Source organism: Quercus lobata, chromosome 9 (assembly GCF_001633185.2).
Source record: "Quercus lobata isolate SW786 chromosome 9, ValleyOak3.0 Primary Assembly, whole genome shotgun sequence".
Taxonomy (NCBI): Eukaryota; Viridiplantae; Streptophyta; class Magnoliopsida; order Fagales; family Fagaceae; genus Quercus; species Quercus lobata.
In genome coordinates, this window is record NC_044912.1 from 10,328,238 (window position 1) to 10,349,324 (window position 21,087).

Genomic DNA, 21,087 nt, shown 5'->3' on the forward strand with positions numbered 1-21,087 from the left:
AAACCTAATTCTCTCGATTTTACTGTACTAAAGATATTAAAGTAGATCTAAACATAAATTAATGAAGAAACTAAAGTCATAGTTCTTGCCACACACTTATCGTTGCAAAGAAAATATTTAAGATATTCTTGAAATCAGTTGGAGGTTCCGGTTGTACCACAGGTCTGTCATTCATGAATCAACCAAATAATTGAAGGCTGTAAGCTTCTAAGTTTTGTATGGGCCAACAGAGTCTAGGAAAATGAATTTTTATTTTGTATTTCTAACTTTCTAGCCTTCATTAAATAATCAAGATCCAATTGAGAATTCCATAGTCCATAATTATCATGCATGTTACGTACGTATGTAACTTGAACAATCAATTTTTAACTTGGCAATTCCCTGTCCCCATTGTCGCTCATACTGGACTGGAAAGACTTCCCTTAAAATTTCTTATTTTTAATTCATTTCTTGCAACTTATTTTTAATTCATTTCTTGCAGTGCAATTATGCTACGTAAGGATAAAGTTTTCCTCCAAACTAATTTAAAGAAAAACCCTTTAAACACTTACTAAAAAATTAACATGACAATATATTTTGAAAGTCTAACATTAGAATTGCATATTCTTTATATTATTAGTATATATATCAAATTTCGATCAAATTGCATATTCTTTTTTTTTTTTTTCTCTTCTTTAAAAAAGGATAAAATATTGTTTTATTCTCAATATTTTGCATGAATATTTTTTTTTTCATAAATTATTGAAAATGTTTTGCTTTCTGTCCTTCAACTTTAAAAAAATACCTTTTTCCGTTCATAAACTATTGAAAAAAGATTGAAGCATGGGCAGCTCCACTTGGAGTCCGGGGGTTCAAATGAACCCCTGAAACTAGCCAACAAAAAAAAAACTATATATAATATTTTTTAATATTGTTTTTGTTCCCTCCCCCCCCCCCTCCCCCCCTCCCCCACTTCAAATAAAATTTGAATACCTTGATATTAGATTTTATGATCATCATAACAATATTTTGGTACTTTTAAACACACACACACACAAATAATAATAATAATAATAAAAAAATACTAAGCCAAACTACAAAGTTAGAAATTTGTTAATCTTAAATCTTAGAAAAAAACTCATTTAGATCTTAACAAATTTATAATATAAATATCAACTAAGAGATCAATGAATGAATGATTGTTTGGATGTGAAAGAGATGTAATTGGTAAGATTGATAATAAAGATATCATGTATGATTTCAAAATATAACACATTGTAAAAAGCAATTATAAAATTTTATGTGTTTCAGTTTTTGTTTTTGTTTTTGTTTTTTTTTTTGGGGGGTAATATCGATATATTCAAACTCTCCTTTGTTTTAAATTTTATATAATTTATGTTTCTTATTGATCCCTCTAACAAATAATCCTACACCTGCCACTGGATTGAAGTTCTTTTTTCTTTCCTATTTTATCCCAAAACTATTGAAAATAAACTCTTCACAAAGTTTATGGATTTTTTTTGTTTTTTAAGTTTTGGAACAAACAATGAAATTCATGTAAACATCAGGGATGAAAACTTGAAAAAAAAAAATTGAAGTATTAATATTCAAAAACAGAAACCCGAATAATAAATAAATAAATAAATAAACTTCCAAGAAGTGAAGCATATGTATGGGAGACAACTCATAAGCAGTCTTCACATCCAATTGCTCTTCTTGGTAGTAGCTAAGGAAACCAGGACTGAAGTTGTAGATAACAAATTAACATAATAAAAAGTCACATTTTCAGTGAAATCCATCTTATGGGTGGAAAGAAAAGCAAATAATTGTTATACAAATTTCAACACTCAAATATATTAAAAGAATTTTATTTTCCGATTTCTAGTGTACATTAAATGATCAAGATCCAGTTGAGAATTATTCCATAGCCCACACTCGATCAACATGATACATAGGTCTCAGCTTGAACGAGCAGTGGTGTAATTGACTTATGTAGCTGATGAACTCGGTAATATCTCGTCCCCATCGCTTGTACCTTTAGACTGGGAAGTGGGAAGACTTTTCTTTCTTGCAGCGCAAGTCTGGTTGGAAACATGGAAACAGCTTCCTCGCTTTCCAATTGATCTTTCCTCTTCCTTTTTTTTTCTTCTCTCTTTCCTCTTCTATTTTTGTGTTCCTCCTTGGATGTCTTGCCGTTCTTGTCTGAGCTTTTAGTTGCCAACTTTATATAAGTCTGTTCCAGTTCCACTAGTAAGTTAAATTTATCAAATCTCACAATATCTAGCATATTTATATAAAGTATATGCATATTCATTACCCTAAAATTAAGACTAATCCTAGGTGTGGATTTCAATTAGTTTAATTAGAAAAGTCTTTAATGGTTGTATAAGAGATTTATGATTCAATCTCTGTCTAAACCAAAAACTAATTAGTGTCTTAGTCTGATGATAAAGAACTATTATCAGGAGCGGACGCCATAAGTTGAAACTTTCTGAAAAAAAAAAAAAGGCTAATCTTAGGTCGCACTTTTAATGCAATAAATAGGGAAAAGAGCAGAAGAAGAGGAATGAAATTAGGGGTGCTTTGGTTTCTACTCCTCGAGCATACAAGGGAACTATAGAGTGAAATGCTGTTTTTCCATTTGAGGGGAACATAGAAACTAAGATTGATCTCACAATCTAAATATACGTTTTCTTGGTTTCAACAAATAAAATTGGATCTGATATTTCAACAAAAACAAAAGCATGATCAAGAAGAGGGTACCAAGATTAGTACCAAAAACGAAGAATGAAACAAAACTAGGGAAACAATAATAGTACTCACTTATCTAGAAGTTGATGAGGTAGGTTTGGCCGATTGCACTAACTACAGCCTCTTCTTTTTTTTCCTTTTTTTTTTTTTCCAATCATTGTTTCACCGAATGTGAAATACTTTATACAATGTCCACACTTTCGGATTAAATGTCCATATTTTACTCGAAATATAACAAAATATACATAATGAAGACACTATAAAAGATGTGAAATAATCAAAACCTATTTTGTTTTTAACCTTTCAAAGAATGCATGACTAGGCTTGAGGCAATAATTGTTTTTAGAAGCTGATTTTTGGTCTAATCTTCACATAATCATAGATGAGTAGTCCCACCTCTCAATTCAGTTAACAATCAACAACCCCACCCCACCTCCACTACAATCTCAAACCTTTTTTAGTAAGAAAAGGAGAGAAGAAAGAATTGAGTATTTACCTTCAAATTTTTAAGGAAATATAAAAATAGCAGCAAGCCCAAGATAGAGATAAAAATTGAAAAGCAACTTTCCCAGAGATAGTTGCTTGTTTGAAGGCCTTGACCATAAGAACTGCAAAAATTGGGCAAACATATTAATCTTAGAATTTTAACTAGAATATACATAAAGTAATAAGAATAGAGTTTTCTCAAAAAAAAAGAAAAAAGAAAAGAATATAGATAAGTACAAACTTTATTGGTAAATAATAAGTTAATTAATAAGACGTAGAATATATATATTTTTTTTGAGAAAAATAATAAGACAAAGAATATACTTGGTAGACATATGAAGAAAGACCGTAAAAGTATGGTAAGGAAACAAAAATCAAGATCACCGGTTAATAATGGTCTTAGCCTATTGCATATAGCTCCCTCTCCCATAAAGGTGGTCCCCATACATGAGACTTACAAAAGCTAAAAATCAGAACCAAAAGCCAAGAGACTAAGGGCCCGTTTGGTTTAGAGGTATCTCAATTTTCATAACTCAAACTCAAACTTAAAACTCATAACTCAATCTCAAAACTCAAAACTCACTACTCAAATCTCACCTTTACTCAAAAATTGCAAAACACCTATTTGGACTTATAACTCAGTTACATATCCCTACAACTTTTTTCCAAAACTGTGGACCCCACCCACTGACACTACCCATTGTTACTACTGTAGCTACCCGCGTCTCACTAACAAAAAAATCTTCCCCTTTACTTCTCCTACACATCCTCTCACCTTTCATTTCTCTGACTCTCCCTCTTTTCTATCAAATTTTTTTGTCTATCTCTCTTTCTTTGGCTCTCCCCTCTTCACTCTATATTTGATTTTTTTTTCCACTCCTCTGTTTCTTTCTCAGCTTTCTCTGTCTCTCCCCTTTTCAATCTGTATTTGATTTTTTTTCTCTCTTCTCTGTTTCTTTCTCAGCTGTTTTTGGTTGGTTTGAATCGGTGATGGTGGGTTGTTTCAGTGGTTGCTAGGTTCGGATTGGTGATGGTGGGTTTCGGTGGTGGTCATTTGGGTGTTGGCTGGGTTTCACGGTGGAGATAGATCGGGTTTGAGATTGGGTTTTTGGGGCTGGGTTACGGTGGAGATAAATCGGGTTTGAGATTGGGTTTTTGGGGTTGGGTCACGGCGTGGCTTGAAGCGGTTGGGACTAGCTTGAATTGGTTTGGTGTTTCGGAGGTGTGGATCGGCCTAGGTTTGATTGGGTTTTTGGGTTTCAGTTGGTGTTTCGGTGGTGATTTGTTGCGGTGGGTTGCTGTGGCGGTGTTGGGTGGGGCTGGGTTTGTGTTTCGGTGGTGTTGTGGTGCTGTTGTGGCGGCGCTGGGTGGGGTTGTGGTGGTGTTTGCAATGATAATACCCAACAGCTCTGAATGAACAAGACAACACAGAAGTCTATGGGCCCTACAGAGTCCAGAAATTTACCATTGTGCCACTGAGTTATGTATCTCGAAAACTAAAAACACCAATTTGGTGTTTTTAGTTTTCATCACTCTCACTCAAAATTTTTGAGTTTTGAGTGATGAAAACAAGATGAGGAAATCAAACCAAACAAAAAAAACTGTGTAGGTCCCATGTTTTTTCATAACTGAGTTATCAGTTTCCAGTCATATCACTCAAAACAGGCCTAAACCAAACAGGCCCTAATCCTCTTGATCACATTCCCATCCTAATGACAGATCAAAATAATTTAATACATTCATAGCAAAAATTTCAACCAATTATAAGAACATTTGATTAGTTTCTGTAATTTTTTTTTTTTTTTTTTGTTTATTTTAACACAAGAACTAATTTTTTCAATTTTACATACTCACTTTTCAAAACACACCATATCTAATTATCTACTATATACTCTCTTCATTCATCATTGGGATACGTAAAAAGGGAATAAAAAATTAAATACAAAATAAATAGTGTTAGAGTAAATTTACACAATTACTATAATAATCTTATAATTTTACAAAATTTTACAAAGACTGATGTGGGTGAAATTCTATTATACAAACATTGATATAAGTGCCCCAAGGTTTTTTTTTTTTTTTAATTACAATTTATTTAAGAATAAATTATTAAATTTTATTTTAAATATTTTTCTATTACATTTTAATTGCAAATATTTTTTAAAAAAAAATTTTAAATTAGCCGCGTGGATGCACATGCTGAATTTCCATTCTATCACAATTGACATAAATGATAAATTTTGTTATTTCTTAAACTTCATAAGCCAATAATACTAAATCAAGAGTACATGAGACTTGTTTAAAACCTACTTCAAAATGAAATGTGTAGGACAACATAACACAACTTCAAATGAAATTGCGTTAGAACTCTTGTTTTCCAACAAAATAAAAGGGTTAGAAACCAAAGAATGTTATGATTTGATAATTAATTAACGCAGCATATATGTAACATGGAGAAGTCTAATACAAACTGATCGAAAAATTAAAGAGTGTAGTATATGCAAACCTTAGATTTCGTAGTCCCCACCAGAAACAGTAAAAGAATTTTTGTGGAAGATTTGAGGATTGCACAATACCAGACTGAAGGGCTTCAAGAAATATTCCAAAATCAAATTTTGTTGTATTTGGTGTATTTATTGGGCAACGATCATCTAGGAATGCGTAATTTACTGAACTGTCAGTATTAGCACAACTAAAAGAATTTCCACATCCACTTAGATTTCCACAGACCAAGTGCCAGCAAGCTGTCTCTCGTTGAATAGAAAAAAAGTACCAAAAGGCTCCAATTACCTGAAAGACGAACATGTTATTAAAAGTCTTTAAATCCAGTGTGTAGTTTTATTATATTTTTCCTATTGTTGTGGTGATATGCATGCATGTAAAAACAACCATTCATCAAGTTAGTAGTTATATTCTTCTCAAAACCTTAAGTGGTCTTGAGTGTTGTTGGTGTTGAGGAATAAAATATCTGAAAGACGTCCTTGGAATGACCAAGGAGACTTGGTTTGCGATTGGTGGCTCAATTTGTGGATCTGGAGACTAACAAGAAGAAAAGATTCAAGGAATCCATTGCTTGTAGGAGCGCAGAAGGCTCGAGTATATAGTCATATAGTTTGGTTGGTTTTGTAAGTGATGTGTACTTCAACTATTCTTATTTAGTGGATAGTTTGATGCTATAGGCCCTAATTTTTTTTTTTTTTTCACTGGGTTCTTGATTTTTCTTCTCTTCATAAACATTTTGGTGTTCTTGTGTGTGTGATTGTTTATTTAGATTTTGCTACCATGTTTATATCCATGATAATGTCAATTGGCTAATTACTTAAACAATTGGGCTTACATCTATAGTTAGCTTGAAATTGACTATAAAAGTAAAACTTACCGCATGAGAGGCTATTGCCAAGTAGGCAAATATGACCTCATCCACCTCAGGACTAGACATGATGGGAGGCCGAGATAGGTACTCTTTAAGCTATTGAAATGCTACAGCACACTCCTCGGTCCATTCAAATCCCTTCCATTTATGCAGCAAAAGAAAAAAGGGTCTACACCTATCTGCTGACTTGGATATAAATCGGTTTAGTGCAGCAGTCATCCCGGTCAATTTCTGGACCTCCTTGGGGTTTCGAGGTGGTTGCAAGCTATTAATGACCTTAATCTGATTAGGGTTCACCTCAATTCCCCTGTGAGTCACCATGTAGTCCAAAAACTTTCCTGAGCCTACACCAAACGAACGCTTAGAAGCATTCAGGCGTAACTTGTGCTTTCTCAGAATTCCAAAAATGTTCGTGAGATCTCCCACATGCTCGGACACCATCTTGCTTTTTACAACCATATCATCAATATAGACTTCAATGCTCCTGCCCAACTGTGATTCGAACATCTTAGTCATCATCCGTTGATAAGTAGACCCTGCATTTTTCAAACCAAAGGGCATCACTTTGTAGTGATAATTTCCAATGGGAGTGACAAAAGCTGTCTTTTCTTGATCGTCCAGTGCTAGTGGTATCTAGTGATATCCTTGAAAGGCATCCAAGAAACTCATCCGAGGATGGCCTATCGTTACGTCCACCAACTGATCTATCCGAGACATAGGGAAAGGATCTTTGGGACAAGCCTTGTTGAGATCTGTGAAGTCCACACACACACACCATTTCCAAGTTTTCTTTTTCACCACCATCGTATTAGCTAACTACTGAGGATAGAAAACTTCCTTGATAGCTCCTGCCTGTTTGAGCTTTGTTACCTCATTTCTGACTGCCTCGGCGTATTCTTTGGATGGACGCCGAGGTGGCTGTCTCTTCGAAGTAATGGAATGGTTAACATTCAAATGATGACAAATGAAATTTGGATCTATACCAGGGGATTTGTACGCGCTCCAAGCGAACACATCAACGTTTTTTCTAAGAAACTCAACCAATTGCTCCCTCTCCTATAGTGGTAGTTAAGCTCCAACCTGAAAGAACTTCTCCTGATCATCGCCAACAATTACCCTTTCTAGATCTTCACATTTCGCTTCATCAGCTGGTCCATTGAAAGGCAATGCCAGAGTTTCTGATTGCTATAAACCATTATCAGCAGTGGCCGAGATTTCAACCTCAGACCGATGTTGGATGGCTGTTACCAGGCATTGTCTGGTCGTAGACTGACTTCCTAATATCTCCAAAACCTGGCCTCCAGAAGGATATTTCACCTTTTGCTGAAGAGTGGAGGAGACAACTCCTAGGGTATGAAGCCAGGGTCTGCCCACAATGGCTGTATATGAAGAGAAAGCATCTACAACAATGAAGTCTACTTGCACCACATCCAGGCCAGTCTGCACGGATAATTTGATCTGACCTTTCGAAATGACCATTTTGCCTTCAAAACTAATCAGAGGAGAATTGTAGGCTGTTAAGTTCTTAGATTTCAATTTTAGCCCCTTATATAGGTCAAGATACATTATCTCAGCTTCGTTGCCTTGGTCAATCATCACCCTTTTTACATCGTATCTACCAATTCTAAATGTAACCACCAAAGCATCATCATGAGGTTGTATGGTTCCAAATTTGTCCTCATCTAAAAAACCTAACACTAGTGGGATGCCCATCTTGACTCTCTTCGGCATTGAACTGGATTCCTCAACTGGGTAACGGGATACTGACATTACTCTGGAAGGACAAGATCCGGTCCTCCCTGGTGCCACAAATATGACATTTATTGTGCCAAGAGGGAGTCTTGAAGAAGCATCTCCTCGAAACTTCGAACCTGTCTGGCTTCCCCGGCCACTGGAATGATGCAAGAGTTGCTTTAATTTCCCTTTCCGGACCAATTGGTCTAGATGGTCCCACAAGTTTCTACAATCATCGGTAGTATGTCCATGATCCTGATGATACTGGCAGTAAAGGTTTTGATTACGCCTCATAGGATCTCCTGCCATCTTGTTCGGCCATTTAAAGAATGGCTCGTTTTTAATCTTCTCTAGAACTTACTGTATTGGTTCTCGGAACACGACATTAACCACCTGGGTGTTGGCAGATCCTGGTTGCCCAACAAAGTCTTTCCGAGGTTGTTTATTATTGTACTAGTCTGACCTAAAATCCCTCATCTCCTAGGGGATTACCTTAGCCTTCCCTTTCCCCTGCATTTGGTCTTCTTCTACCCTTCTGTACTTGTCAATTCGATCCATAAGTTGACGCACATTGGTAACAGGCTTACCAGTTAGAGATTTCCTTAGATCATGCTCAGCTGGGAGGCCTGCCTTGAAAGTACTAATGGCCATATCGTCATAGTCCCCGTCTATTTCGTTAAACATCTCCCAATATCTATCTGAGTAAGCCTTCAGAGTCTCCCCCTCCCAAATGGACATAGATAATAAGGACTCTAAAGGCCGAGGAACCCTGCTACAAGTGATAAAGCAAGCACCAAAGGCTCGGGTGAGTTTTTTAAAGGAGTCAATAGAATTCGCCTTTAAACCATTAAACCACCTTATTGCCACTGGGCCCAAACTAGATGGAAAGACCTTACACATCAAGGCCTCATCTTTAGAATGAACGGTCATCCTTTAATTGAAATGACTAACATGTTTCACTAGATCAGTTCGAACATTATAAATGGTGAACGTGGGTTGATGGAATCGCCAAGGAAGACTCGCACCTTCTATGTTTCACGTGAAGGGTGACTTAGAAACTTGGGTCAACGCCTTATTCATGGCATCGTTCCCTAGGCCTTTGCGAGGCGGGCTCTTATATCTACGTCTATGGTGATACTCTTGGCTCAACGCCTTGTTCATGGCATCGTTCCCAAGGCCTTTGCGAGGCGGGCTCTTATATCTACGTCTATGGTGATACTTCTTGTTGTAGGAGAAAATCTCGCTGGGCGGAGTTCTAGATCTCCGTCTATAACTAGCACCATCTGTCTCCTCAAAGGATAGCTCGGAGTTGGGCGATGAATGTCTTCACTGTGCATGGCGTAATTCCCTCTTCAATTCATCTATTTCACGTTGCATGTCTCTGTTGTTCTTTGCATGGGAAACACGGCTCTTCCCTCGAGATTGGTTTTTACTAGTATGAGTTGTATGCACACTTCCCTTACGATCTCCTCTCTGTTCGAGGCTCCTACGCGGATTACTATGTTGAGACCCCCTTGATTTTGCTTGGTGTAGATTGGCATCCACCTGGTGTGGTCCTGTCGCTGCCTGGTGTGGACCTGCTTCTTTCATCTTAAACGTTGTACCCGAATCTCTTTCAAAATAGATCAAGTTCTCCTTACAGACGGCGCCAATTGTAAGGACTGAATTTGGGTTGGACCTAATATAGGATTGAGTTTAGCCCAATAAGCTCAAACAATGAATTTGTAGAGTGTGGGTGAAAGAACTAGTTCTATTCAATAAGGAAGACAATAACAATTGTTGATTTAAAAGCATCCGACATAATTAAGATAAGAAAATCTGTCCTCGACACGGCCTGAGGAGCTATGTTATAATGTCTTATTGATGAATAAGGTTACAAGAGTTCATAGGATTATTACAAAGATTTCTTAGTTTTTTTTCCTTTCCCCCTTCTTTAGGTCACCTTTCCATGCTATATACTATAATTTTGGTGTCATCTTTACCATACACGTGTAGGTTAGATTCTAGGAACTCCTTCTTGTCTCATCCAACACCTCCCAGAACCTTCAACTAGTAGCTGTAAGACTGCTTAACCACTGTTCAGGTATCACCTCCACATTAATGTGGCCAGAGAGTTAGTTGGAAGGCATTTAATGTGGAGGTAGCAACTTTTGAAGATATTTGTTGCCTCCCTGTACTCATCCCTCATCCAATGTCCAACTTTTAGTTGTGATGCAACCTTGAAAAATATCCAGGATGATAAGACACTCTAACTAACCTCGGATCTCCGTTTCTGATATGACTTTTCTCCTCAGACATATTTTGATCTATCATACACAGTCATTATTTCTTCTTATCATACCATTCCCATAATAATATTATTTGACCATCCTCGGATTAGCTAATATCCTCGGATTGGGCCATTGACCCAATCCGTACAACTTTAATAGTACCTTCTGGCTAACTGGCCCCTACAAGGATAAAATATTGTTTTGTTCTCAAAATTTTGCATGAATTTTTTTTTTCGTCCTTAAATTATTGAAAATGTTTTGCTTCTTGTCCTTAAACTTTAAAAAATATCTTTTTCCATTCATAAACTATTGAAAAAAGATTGAAGCATGGTCCGATCCACTTGGAGCCCAGGGGTTCAAATGAACCCCCTGAAACTAGCCCAAAAAACACTATATATAATATTTTTTAATATTGTTTTTGTTTTGAACACCCCCCCAAAAAAAAAAAAAAAAAAAATTGAACACCCTGACATTAGATTTTTTTAAGCCCAGTTGAAATAAGCTTTGCTACGATCAACTTAACAATATTTTGGCATTTTTAAACACACACACACACACAAAAAAAAAAAAAAAAAAAAAAAAAAAAAAAAAAAAAACCAATAACAAACCAATTTGATAAAAAAAATTTGGAAAAAAAAAATACTAAGCCCAACAAAAAAAGTAGAAATTTGTTAATCTTAAATTTTAAAAAAGCTCATTTAGATCTTAACAAATTTATAATATAAATATCAAATAAGAGATTAATGGATGAATGATTGCTTGACTGTGAAAGAGATATAATTCGTAAGATTGATAATGAAGATATCATGTAATGATTCCATAATATGAAACATCGTAAAAAGCAATTATAAAACTTTATGTGTTTCAGTTTTTGTTTTTTTTGTTTTTTGGTAATATCGATATATTCAAATTCTCTTTTGTTTTGAATTTTGTATAATTTATGTCTTTTATTGACCTCTCTAAAAAATAATCCTACAACCGCCACTAAATTGAAGTTCTTTTTTCTTTCCTATTTTCATCCCATAACTATTGAAAATAAATTCTTCACAAAGTTTAGGGATTTTTTTTTTACAAGTTTTGGAACAAACAATGAAATTCATGTTAACATCAGGGATGAAAACTTAAAAAAAAAAAAAAAAAAAATAGAAGTATTAATATTCAAAGAATCAGAAACCCGAATAATAAATAACCAAATAAATAAACTTCCAAGAAGTGAAGCATATGTATGGGAGACAACTCATAAGCATAGTCTTCACATTCAACAGCTCTTCTTGGTAGTAGCTAAGGGAACCGGGACTGAAGTTGCAGATAACAAATTAACAATATATATAGGCTAAAATGCAAAACTGACAATCTAAGTTTATTCAAATTTCATTTCAGTTCTCTATCTTTACTTTTTTTTTTTTTTATTTCAGTCCTCTAACTTTCAAGTTTATTCAATTAATGATTAAAAAATATTTTCTAGATTTTTTTTTTTAATTTAACAAAATTTAACGAAAAGACCTTAATTGAATAAATCTAAAACTTAGAGGACTGAAATAAACGAAAGTAAAGTTAAAAGACTAAAATGAAATCTGAAGAAACTTAGAAGATCAGTTTTGCATTTTAATCCACATAATAAAAAGTCACATTTTCAGTGAAAACCATCTTATGGGTGGAAAAAAAAAAAAAAAAAAGCAAATAATTGTTATACATATTTCAACACAAACAGATTAAGAGAATTTTATTTTCCGATTTTTCGTGTACGTTAAATGATCAAGATCCAGTTGAGAATCATTCCATAGCCCACACTCGATCAACATGATACATAGGTCTCAGCTTGAACGAGCAGTGGTGTGATTGACTTATGTAGCTGGTGAACTCAGTAACTTCTTGTCCCCATCGCTTGTACCTTTAGACTGGGAAGACTTTTCTTTCTTGCGGCGCAAGTCTGGTTTGTAACGTAGAAGCAGCTTCCTCGCTTTCCAAATGATCTTTCCTCTTCCTTTTTTCTCTTCTCTCTTTCCTCTTCCATTTTTGTGTTCCGCCTTGGATGTCTTGCGGTTCTTGTCTGAGCTTGTAGTTGCCAACTTTATATAAGTCTGTTCCGGTTCCACTAGTAAGTTAAATTTATCAAATCTTACAATATCTGGCATATATATATATATATAAATTATATACATATTCGTTACCCTAAAATTAAGACTAATCCTAGGTCGCACTTTTAATGCAATAAAAAGGAAAATGAGCAGAAGAAGAGGAATGAAATTAAGGGGTGTTTTGGTTTCAACTCCTTGAGCATACAAGGGAACTATAGAGTGAAATGCTGTTTTTCATTTTGAGGGGAACATAGAAACTGAGATTGATCTCACAATCTAAATATCTTGGTTTCAACAAATAAAATTGGATCTGATGTTTCAACGAAACAAAAGCATGATCAAGAAGAGGAGGGTACCAAGATTAGTACCAAAAACGAAGATTGAAACAAAACTAGGGAAACAATAGTAGTGCTCACTTATCTAGAAGTTAATGAGGTAGGTTTGGCCGATTGCACTAAATACAGCTTTTTTTTTTTTTCCCAATCATTGTTTCACCGAATTAATGTGAAACACTTATACATTGTCCACATTTTCGGATTAAACGTCCACATTTTACTCGAAATATAACAAAATATACATAATGTAGCCACTATAAAGAGATGTGAAATAATCAAAACCTATTTTGTTTTTAACCTTTCAAAGAATGCATGACCAAGCTTGAGGCAATAATTTTTTTTAGAAGCTGATTTTTTGGTCTAATCTTCACATAATCATAGATGAGTAGTCCCACCTCTCAATTCAGCTAACAATCAACAACCCCACCCCACTACCACTACAATCTCAAACCTTTTTTAGTAAGAAAAGGAGAAAAGAGAGAATTGAGTATTTACCTTCAAATTTTCAAGGAAATATAAAAATAGCAGCAAGCCCAAGATAGAGATAAAAATTGAAAAGCAACTTTCCCAGAGATAGTTGCTTGTTTGAAGGCCTTGACCAAAAGAACTGCAAAAATTGGGCAAACATATTAATCTTAGAATTTTAACTAGAATATATAAAGTAATAAGAATAGAGTTTTCTCAAAAAAGAAAAGAAAAGAAAAGTAATAAGATATAGAAAAGTACAAACCTATCGGTAAATAATAAGTTAATTAATAAGATGAAGAATATACTTGGTAGATATATGAAGAAAGCCCGTAAAACTGTAAAAACATTTTAAAGTATGGGAAGGAAACAAAAATCAAGATCACCGGTTAATAATGGTCTTAGCCTATTGCATATAGCTCCCTCTCCCATAAAGGGGGTCCCTATGCATGGGACTTACAAAAGCTAAAAATCAGAACAAGCCAAGAGACTAGGGGTGTTCACCAAACCGCATAAACCGTAAAAACTGCATCAAAACCGCTTGTAAAATGGCAAAATCGCACCACACCGCAAGTAATAGTGCACCGCACCACATCGCATGGTGCAGTGCGATTTACGGTTTTATAATAAGAAAACCGCACCGCACCGTACTGCACCATCTCTATATATTAATATATTTCATTATTTTTAATATTAAATATATTATTAGTAGTTTAATAACCTTAGTTTTCAAAAAAAAAAATAGTTTGATAACCCTAGCAAGTGTTGATTAAAAAAACCTATCCAAAATAAAGAAAAACTAGTTCAATAGTTTGAAACTTGGACCAAAACAAAGAGAAAAATAAGTTTTGGGCTAGGTAGAAAAGGCCCAAATTTTGAAAAATATACAAACTTCAAATCATTCAAATTGCATCTTATATACCGCATCGCATATGTGACTGCAAAAATAAGGTGCGGTGCGGTTATGATTTTGACTAAACTTTAAACTGCACCGTACCACACCGCACTGCACATATGACTGCAAAAATAAGATGTGGTGCAGTTATGGTTTTAGTTAAACCGCACTGCAAAGTGCGGTGTTAAAAATAGCCCAAAACCGCACTGCACTACACCGTGAACACCCCTACAAGAGACTATTCCTGTTGATCACATTCCCATCCTAATGACAGATTGACAGATCAAAATAATTTTATAGATTCATCAACAAAAATTTCAACCAATTATAAGAGCATTTGCATTAGTTCCCGTATTTTTATTTATTTATTTATTTTAACATAAGAACATTTTTTTTCTTCCTATTTTACGTACTCGTTTTTTAAAACACATTATACTAGATTATCTATTTTATATTACATTTCTTTAAAATATCAATTTTTCTTGATTTTTTTAATTGTTTCTCTTTCTTTCACACATAACAACTACCATATATTCTTTTCATTCATCATTGGGATACGTTAAAAAAGAATAAAAAATTAAATGCAAAATAAATAGTGATAAAATAAATTTACACAGTTACTGTAGTAATCTTATAATTTTACAAAATTTTGCATAGACTGATATGGGTGAAATTCTATTATACAAAAATTGATACAAGTGCTCTAAGTTTTTAATTTTTTTTAAAATTACAATTTATTTAAGAATACATTATTAAATTTTATTTTAAATATTTTTCTATTACATTTTAATTGCAAATGATTTTTTTTTTAAATTAAAAATTCGCCGCGTGGATGCACATGCTGAATTTCCATTCTATCACAATTGACAAAAATGATCAATTTTGTTATTTCTTGAACTTCATAAGCCAATAATACTAAATCAAGAGTACATGAGACTTGTTTAAAACCTACTTCAAAATGAAATGTGTAGGACAACGTACACTCTACCTCAAACGAAATTGCGTTAGAACTCTCGTTTTCCAACGAAATAAAAGGGTTATAAACCAAAGAATGGTATGATTTGATATTAATCAACGCAGTATATATGTAACATGGAGAAGTCTAATACAAACTGATCGAAAAATTAAATAGGAGTGTAATACATGCAAACCTTAGATTTCGTAGTCCCCACCAGAAACAGTAAAAGAGTTTTTGTGGAAGATTTGAGGATTGCGCAATACCGGACTGAAGGGCTTCAAGAAATATTCCAAAATAAAATTTTGTTGTATTTGGTGCATTTACTGGGCAACTTTCATGTAGTAATGTTGAATTTACTGAACTGTCAGTGTTAGCACAACTAAAAGAATTTCCACATCCACTTCGATTTCCACAGACCAAGTGCCAGCAAGCTGTCTCTCGTTGAATAGAAAAAAAGTACCAAAAGGCTCCAATTACCTGAAAGACGAACATGTTATTAAAAGTCCTTAAATCCAGTTTGTAGTTTTATTATATTTTTCCTATTGTTGTGGTGATAGGCACGCATCTAAAAACAACCATTCATCAAGTTAGTATTTATATTCTTCTCAAAACCTTAAGTGGTCTCGAGTGTTGTTGGTGTTGAGGAATAAAATATCCAAAAGACGTCCTTGGAATGACCAAGGAGACTTGGTTTGCGATTGGTGGCTCAATTTGTAGATCTGGAGACTAACAAGAAGAAAAGATTCAAGGAATCCATTGCTTGTAGGAGCGCAGAAAGCTCGAGTATATAGTCATATAGTTTGGTTGGTTTTGTAAGTGATGTGTACTACAACTATTCTTATTTAGTGGATAGTTTGATGCTATAGGCCCTAAATAGTTTTTTTTTTTTTTCACTTGGTTCTTGATTTTTTTTCTCTTCATAAAAACTTTGGCGTTCTTGTGTATGTGTGATTGTTTATTTGGATTTTGCTACCATGTTTATATACATGATAATGTCAATTGTCTAATTACTTAAACAATTGGGCTTACATCTATAGTTAGCTTGAAATTGACTATGACAGTAAAATGGAAGTCTAAATTGTGTTTACTCTCATTCTATAACGTTACACTACAACAAAAAGTTATTGTGTACATATCTCTTGAGGCTTGACGAGTTCTATAATTAGTACGCCTAATAACAGTGAGAAATTTTATAATTCACCCTTAATAAATATGAACTCAGTACCTCAAGAAACTTACATGACTGGCAAGGATGTACAGAAAGAAATTAAATAAAGCTTTAATCCATCCATCAAGTTTGCCAGCATTTCTCGGAAGGTTCTTCCAGGATAGGTAGATCTGACGAATTCTAGGCACATATTGAAAGAGAACAAGGGTGTTCAGTGACTTTATTATTTCTGAAGATCTCGTGCTTCTCATTTCTTTGAAAATGAATGGAAATACCACCTGAATAGATTGCAAGGAGTTTAGTTTCAACGGATAAAATCTAGTCAAGCAGGAGAAAAAGAAGTTGGAAATATACTTATAACTATAGTTTAAAGAAAGACAAAACCTAATTTAAAGAAAACGTAAAACTATAGTTTAGTGACTTTAGCCCCCTTAATTCTGCACGAGTTATCAATTTGGACCCAAGCTCATTTTGAGAAACAGTGTAGAGATGAGCTTGCGGGACAGAATCAGCTATAATCGCCATCAGATCAAGATCCTATGCGATTCTACGAAGTGCCACAATTCAACTATATATGACTTTATTAGATGAACGAATTTAGACTTTAGAGTAATATGGATTGCAATCTAGGATCATAGGATCTCATGATCCTACAAACCCAGGATCGCGATTTTAATAACCTAAGACAATTGATATGTATTACTTTTTTTTTTCTTTCTTCTTATAATCTATACAACTAAAAACGTCACCAAGGAAATTAGGAATACTCACTCTTTAATTTGCACAGTATCACTTTGAAAAATGGACAAATGACAATAGAAGAAACAACTCAACTCAACTCAATGCAATTATGTAGTGAAAATGTGGTCGAATATTGTTGTGGCCATAGAAAAAAAAAATTTAGTTGAAGAAAGCTGCTCTTACCTGTGGGATGGGAAGAACAACAAATATTTGACCTAGTTTTTACACAGATCATGAAGTCCATCCACGACCGCAAAGCCATATGAACAAGGTAAATGACATCGGTGACCATCCGAAAAACAAAAACGGCGATCCACAACTTTTTTTCCAACAAAAGGCAACTCTTACTATCATTGATCACAGGGATGTAAAAGAATAGAGGATCCATAATTGCTGCAATCACACAAGAGAATAGGAAGAGATAATTCCATACATGTCTAAGAATTATCCTTTTAGTTATTCTTTCACCCTCATGATTATCATTATTGGAATGTTGCAATTCAGCAGCTTCATGTACTGGTCCATTAACATTCCCTGAGTCTTCATTCTCAGTTTCCCGATTCATACTGACACAAAAATATGGCAAACATAAAATTATAAGTTAGTGATTTATTCTTATCTACTATATATATATGGGGTGAGTAAATTAAACATAAAATTAAGAAACTAACCTTTCACCATTCTCTTGCAGACTCCCCCGGTTACTCATAACTATATTGTACAAAACAAAGAATCAGTCTCTGAGTACTATAGACCCCAACTAAATTTACAGGTGAAATTTTGATCCCTTCAATAAATATATGTGAAACAGATTAGACAATATTTTCCCATTTCCATTTGCTCTAAGTGCAATTTCTCCGCACTAGGCACCCAAAGACTTTTCTTTTTGGCTAGCTTGTGAAGCTGTCATATATAAGTTGAGACCCTTTTGAGTTTTGGTTAATTTTAAAATATTGTGTCACATCAACTTTTGAGTTATAATAATTTTACATCTTATTATTTTAATATATGTTTTTTAATTAAATTTAAAATCTATTACTTATAAATTAGTAGAATATATAATTCCATATATAAATACAATCATAATAAATACCTAAGGTTATTTTTTTTTTATAGTCCTATCTACAAACATAACCATAATAAATGTTTATTAATAAACTCTAATTATCATTACTATCAAATTTCATATTTAAACCAAAAACTGTTAGGCTAATCAACAAACACAATAGGCTACAATGTGGCTTTTAATAATGTTTCCTTTTTGTCCTGTTGCTAGGCTAGTGATGCAGCTCTGAGTGGCTTTAGGAACCTTTCTTATACTTTTGTACTTTTTGTTCACTATAGCATACCCATTCTACCTTTTTCAGTCAAAAAGAAATATTTAAACAAAAAACTAAAAAAGTCATACTATATTATATTAAACTATTTGGTGTATTGTATGGGGTTTATTTATATATGGTAAGAAACTTTTTTTTTTTTTTTTTGAGGAAAAGGTAAATGAAACCATATAAAGAAACCATATAAAGATCAAGAAGCAAAGATTTTTATAAAATTAATTACACCTATCTCAATAAAAATTGCAAGACTTTAAGCATAATTTAATTGGTAAAATGAACCCCAAAAAATGAAATAAAAATTATAAACACTGTTCGATTGCTTTCGGAATGTCAATGAAAACAACAATATTAAATAGTTCTCTAAAGAAGTATCCCCCCGCAGAAATAAGAGAATGAGAATTTATATGACAGAATCTAACCTGGTAAAGTTGAGTAGTTATGCAAGCACTTTACAAGGCGGAGCAAGAGAGACCAGCAGGATTTGGAGAAGGCGAAGAGTCGCTGAAATTGGATTTTAAAGGTGTGCAGATGAAGTTCCCAAGTAATGCAAAGGAAACTTCCAGGTGATGCAGAGGAAACTCTTGTCGTTCTCGTAATTAGTAAGTAATTACTAGTAGTAAACAATGGAAGATAGTCTCTTCCTCAGGTATTTCACTAAATAAGGTATTTTACTAAATAATAGTATTGTATTGTTTTTCTTACCTTCCGATGAATTGTTAATTTATATTCCAAAGTTCACACAGCGAGTTCAACATGATAGTGTAAACATTCAAAAAAAAAAAAAAAAAAAAAAAAAAATCCAACTTCACAAAATTGTAGCAAAATAAAATCGTAATAAATATATAAATGGCGGAGCCAGGAATTTTTGTTTGGGGGGGCTAAGTTGTAACACTAATATATTTATCAAGACAACCTCATATACACACATAAATACACATGCTTTTTTTTATTATATACACAAACTTTTTTATTTGATAAGTTATATATATACACACACCCAACAAAAAAAGAGTTTAATATTTTCAATCAAAATTATGTTTGATGGCTATCTTTCATAAAATTAATAAAATACATTTTCACAATTTTCATAGTGAAATTCTTAAAAAGTTTCATTTTCTATAAAAATTATCAAATTTTATACTAATGTAAGTAAAATTATTCAATTGAACTAATGTAATTTTCAAAAACAAGAATGATCCAAAACTTGGAGGAATAAATTAGGCTCCAAACATATTTAAAACTATTTTGCTTTGACCCATTATGTGGCAACTAAAGAGACATTTCATGTGTAGTTTTAGTGACAATAATTTTTTAATGAGTCAATGACTTGTTAATCGTCACATAGCAGGTTGAAAAAGATAAATTCAAACATGTTTGGTGCCAAACTTTTTCAAATATGTAACAGATATAAAAGCACATTTTACAATAAAAAATAGAATTGCGAAAAATAAAGTTGTCTCTATAACTATTAGACCAGTTATTTTTTTTTAAACATCATTGGACTAATTCAAATACTTATGGGGGCCAACTCTTATTTTTGTAGACTAAATTTTGAAAACATTAAAATAATTATATATATTTTAAAAAATTTCAAAATTTTGGGGGGGCCATGGCCCCCCCACCCTTCGACATGGCTCCGTCCATATGTACGTATATTCTTCAATTTTCTAATTGACTTGACCTGGAAATTTCAACTTTCAAGTGCAAATGGGAACTTAATTAAGATATAAAAAGTAAGAAATTGAAAGAAAACTAGTTTGAATAAATCCTCATGATTACTAGTTGGCCATAAAAACTTCATGATGTTTTAGCTTTTGTTTCACAAGCTAACAACTCTCCTCATTTTTTAACTAGAATCTCGTACGATTATCTTGTCTGTCCACGAAGTTCGGCAATGGCAGCCAACTTGGACTCAATTTTCTAAGGAATGGACTTACAAGTAAACGGAATCATTGCTGACATTACCCTAATTTCAAGTTCAAATAAAATATTGTTTAGTGATTATATGATATTTTATTTTTTTAGAATACAAGAGTCAACCTGTGTGAATGGGAATGAGAAGAAAAGTTACAGAAACTCAAAGCTCTATGTAACAAAAATATGATTCTCGAGAACCCATGCTTTTGTCGTGGATAAACCCCCCATAAGTTTCCTTTAGTTTGACATTTTATTCTTTCATTTTCTGTTTTAGAAAACGAATTAGATAATAGGGCGAAAACAAACAAACGGTGAAGGACTTTGATTCTTTCAACGTTTACCAGATATACATTTAGTCGGACCCTTTCCCACCAAGTACATATCCAGAACAAAAGGGCTTAACTGAAACTAGCATTATTTTATTGTGTCAAACTACTACAAAATAATCAGTTGAAACTAGGATAAAATAATAATAAAGACTAGCACAGTATGATATAATGGGATTTGGCCTTTAACCCATGTCTATAATATCCCCTCGAACTGAATGGCTTAAAATCCAGTCCATGAAAGAATAAGTTCGGATTTTCCTTTTGAAATCGC

General features: G+C 33.6%; 1 protein-coding gene and 2 long non-coding RNA genes across 3 annotated transcripts; all 3 read right to left on the bottom strand.

The window, feature by feature from the left end:
- Window positions 1-1,918: 1,918 nt before the first annotated feature.
- On the bottom strand, window positions 1,919-15,816 carry LOC115961200 (cyclic nucleotide-gated ion channel 1-like). The gene is made up of 3 exons (XM_031080219.1): window positions 15,518-15,816; window positions 13,502-13,613; window positions 1,919-2,212 (listed from the first exon to the last, which is right to left on the bottom strand). Exons 1-3 carry the CDS (start codon window positions 15,814-15,816, stop codon window positions 1,919-1,921), a joined length of 705 nt encoding a protein of 234 aa, XP_030936079.1.
- Window positions 3,246-6,036, bottom strand: LOC115959219. Its single transcript, XR_004084803.1, has 2 exons — window positions 5,723-6,036; window positions 3,246-3,338 (listed from the first exon to the last, which is right to left on the bottom strand). It is a non-coding gene; the product is annotated as an uncharacterized LOC115959219 (long non-coding RNA).
- Window positions 15,817-17,627: 1,811 nt separating the features above from the next.
- Window positions 17,628-19,225, bottom strand: LOC115959220. The gene is made up of 3 exons (XR_004084804.1): window positions 18,990-19,225; window positions 17,905-18,020; window positions 17,628-17,799 (listed from the first exon to the last, which is right to left on the bottom strand). It is a non-coding gene; the product is annotated as an uncharacterized LOC115959220 (long non-coding RNA).
- Between the last annotated feature and the right edge of the window lie 1,862 nt (window positions 19,226-21,087).

Bases quoted from the DNA above. Each gene is read 5' to 3' on its own strand.
- LOC115961200 (XM_031080219.1), bottom strand. From the start codon at position 15,816: ATGTTCGTCTTTCAGGTAATTGGAGCCTTTTGGTACTTTTTTTCTATT. The intron at 13,614-15,517 runs GTTTGCATGTAT...CAATTTTTGCAG, and splicing joins TGGGGACTACGAAATCTAAG to TTCTTTTGGTCAAGGCCTTC. The intron at 2,213-13,501 runs GTAAATACTCAA...GAACTGGAACAG, and splicing joins ATTTCCTTGAAAATTTGAAG to ACTTATATAAAGTTGGCAAC.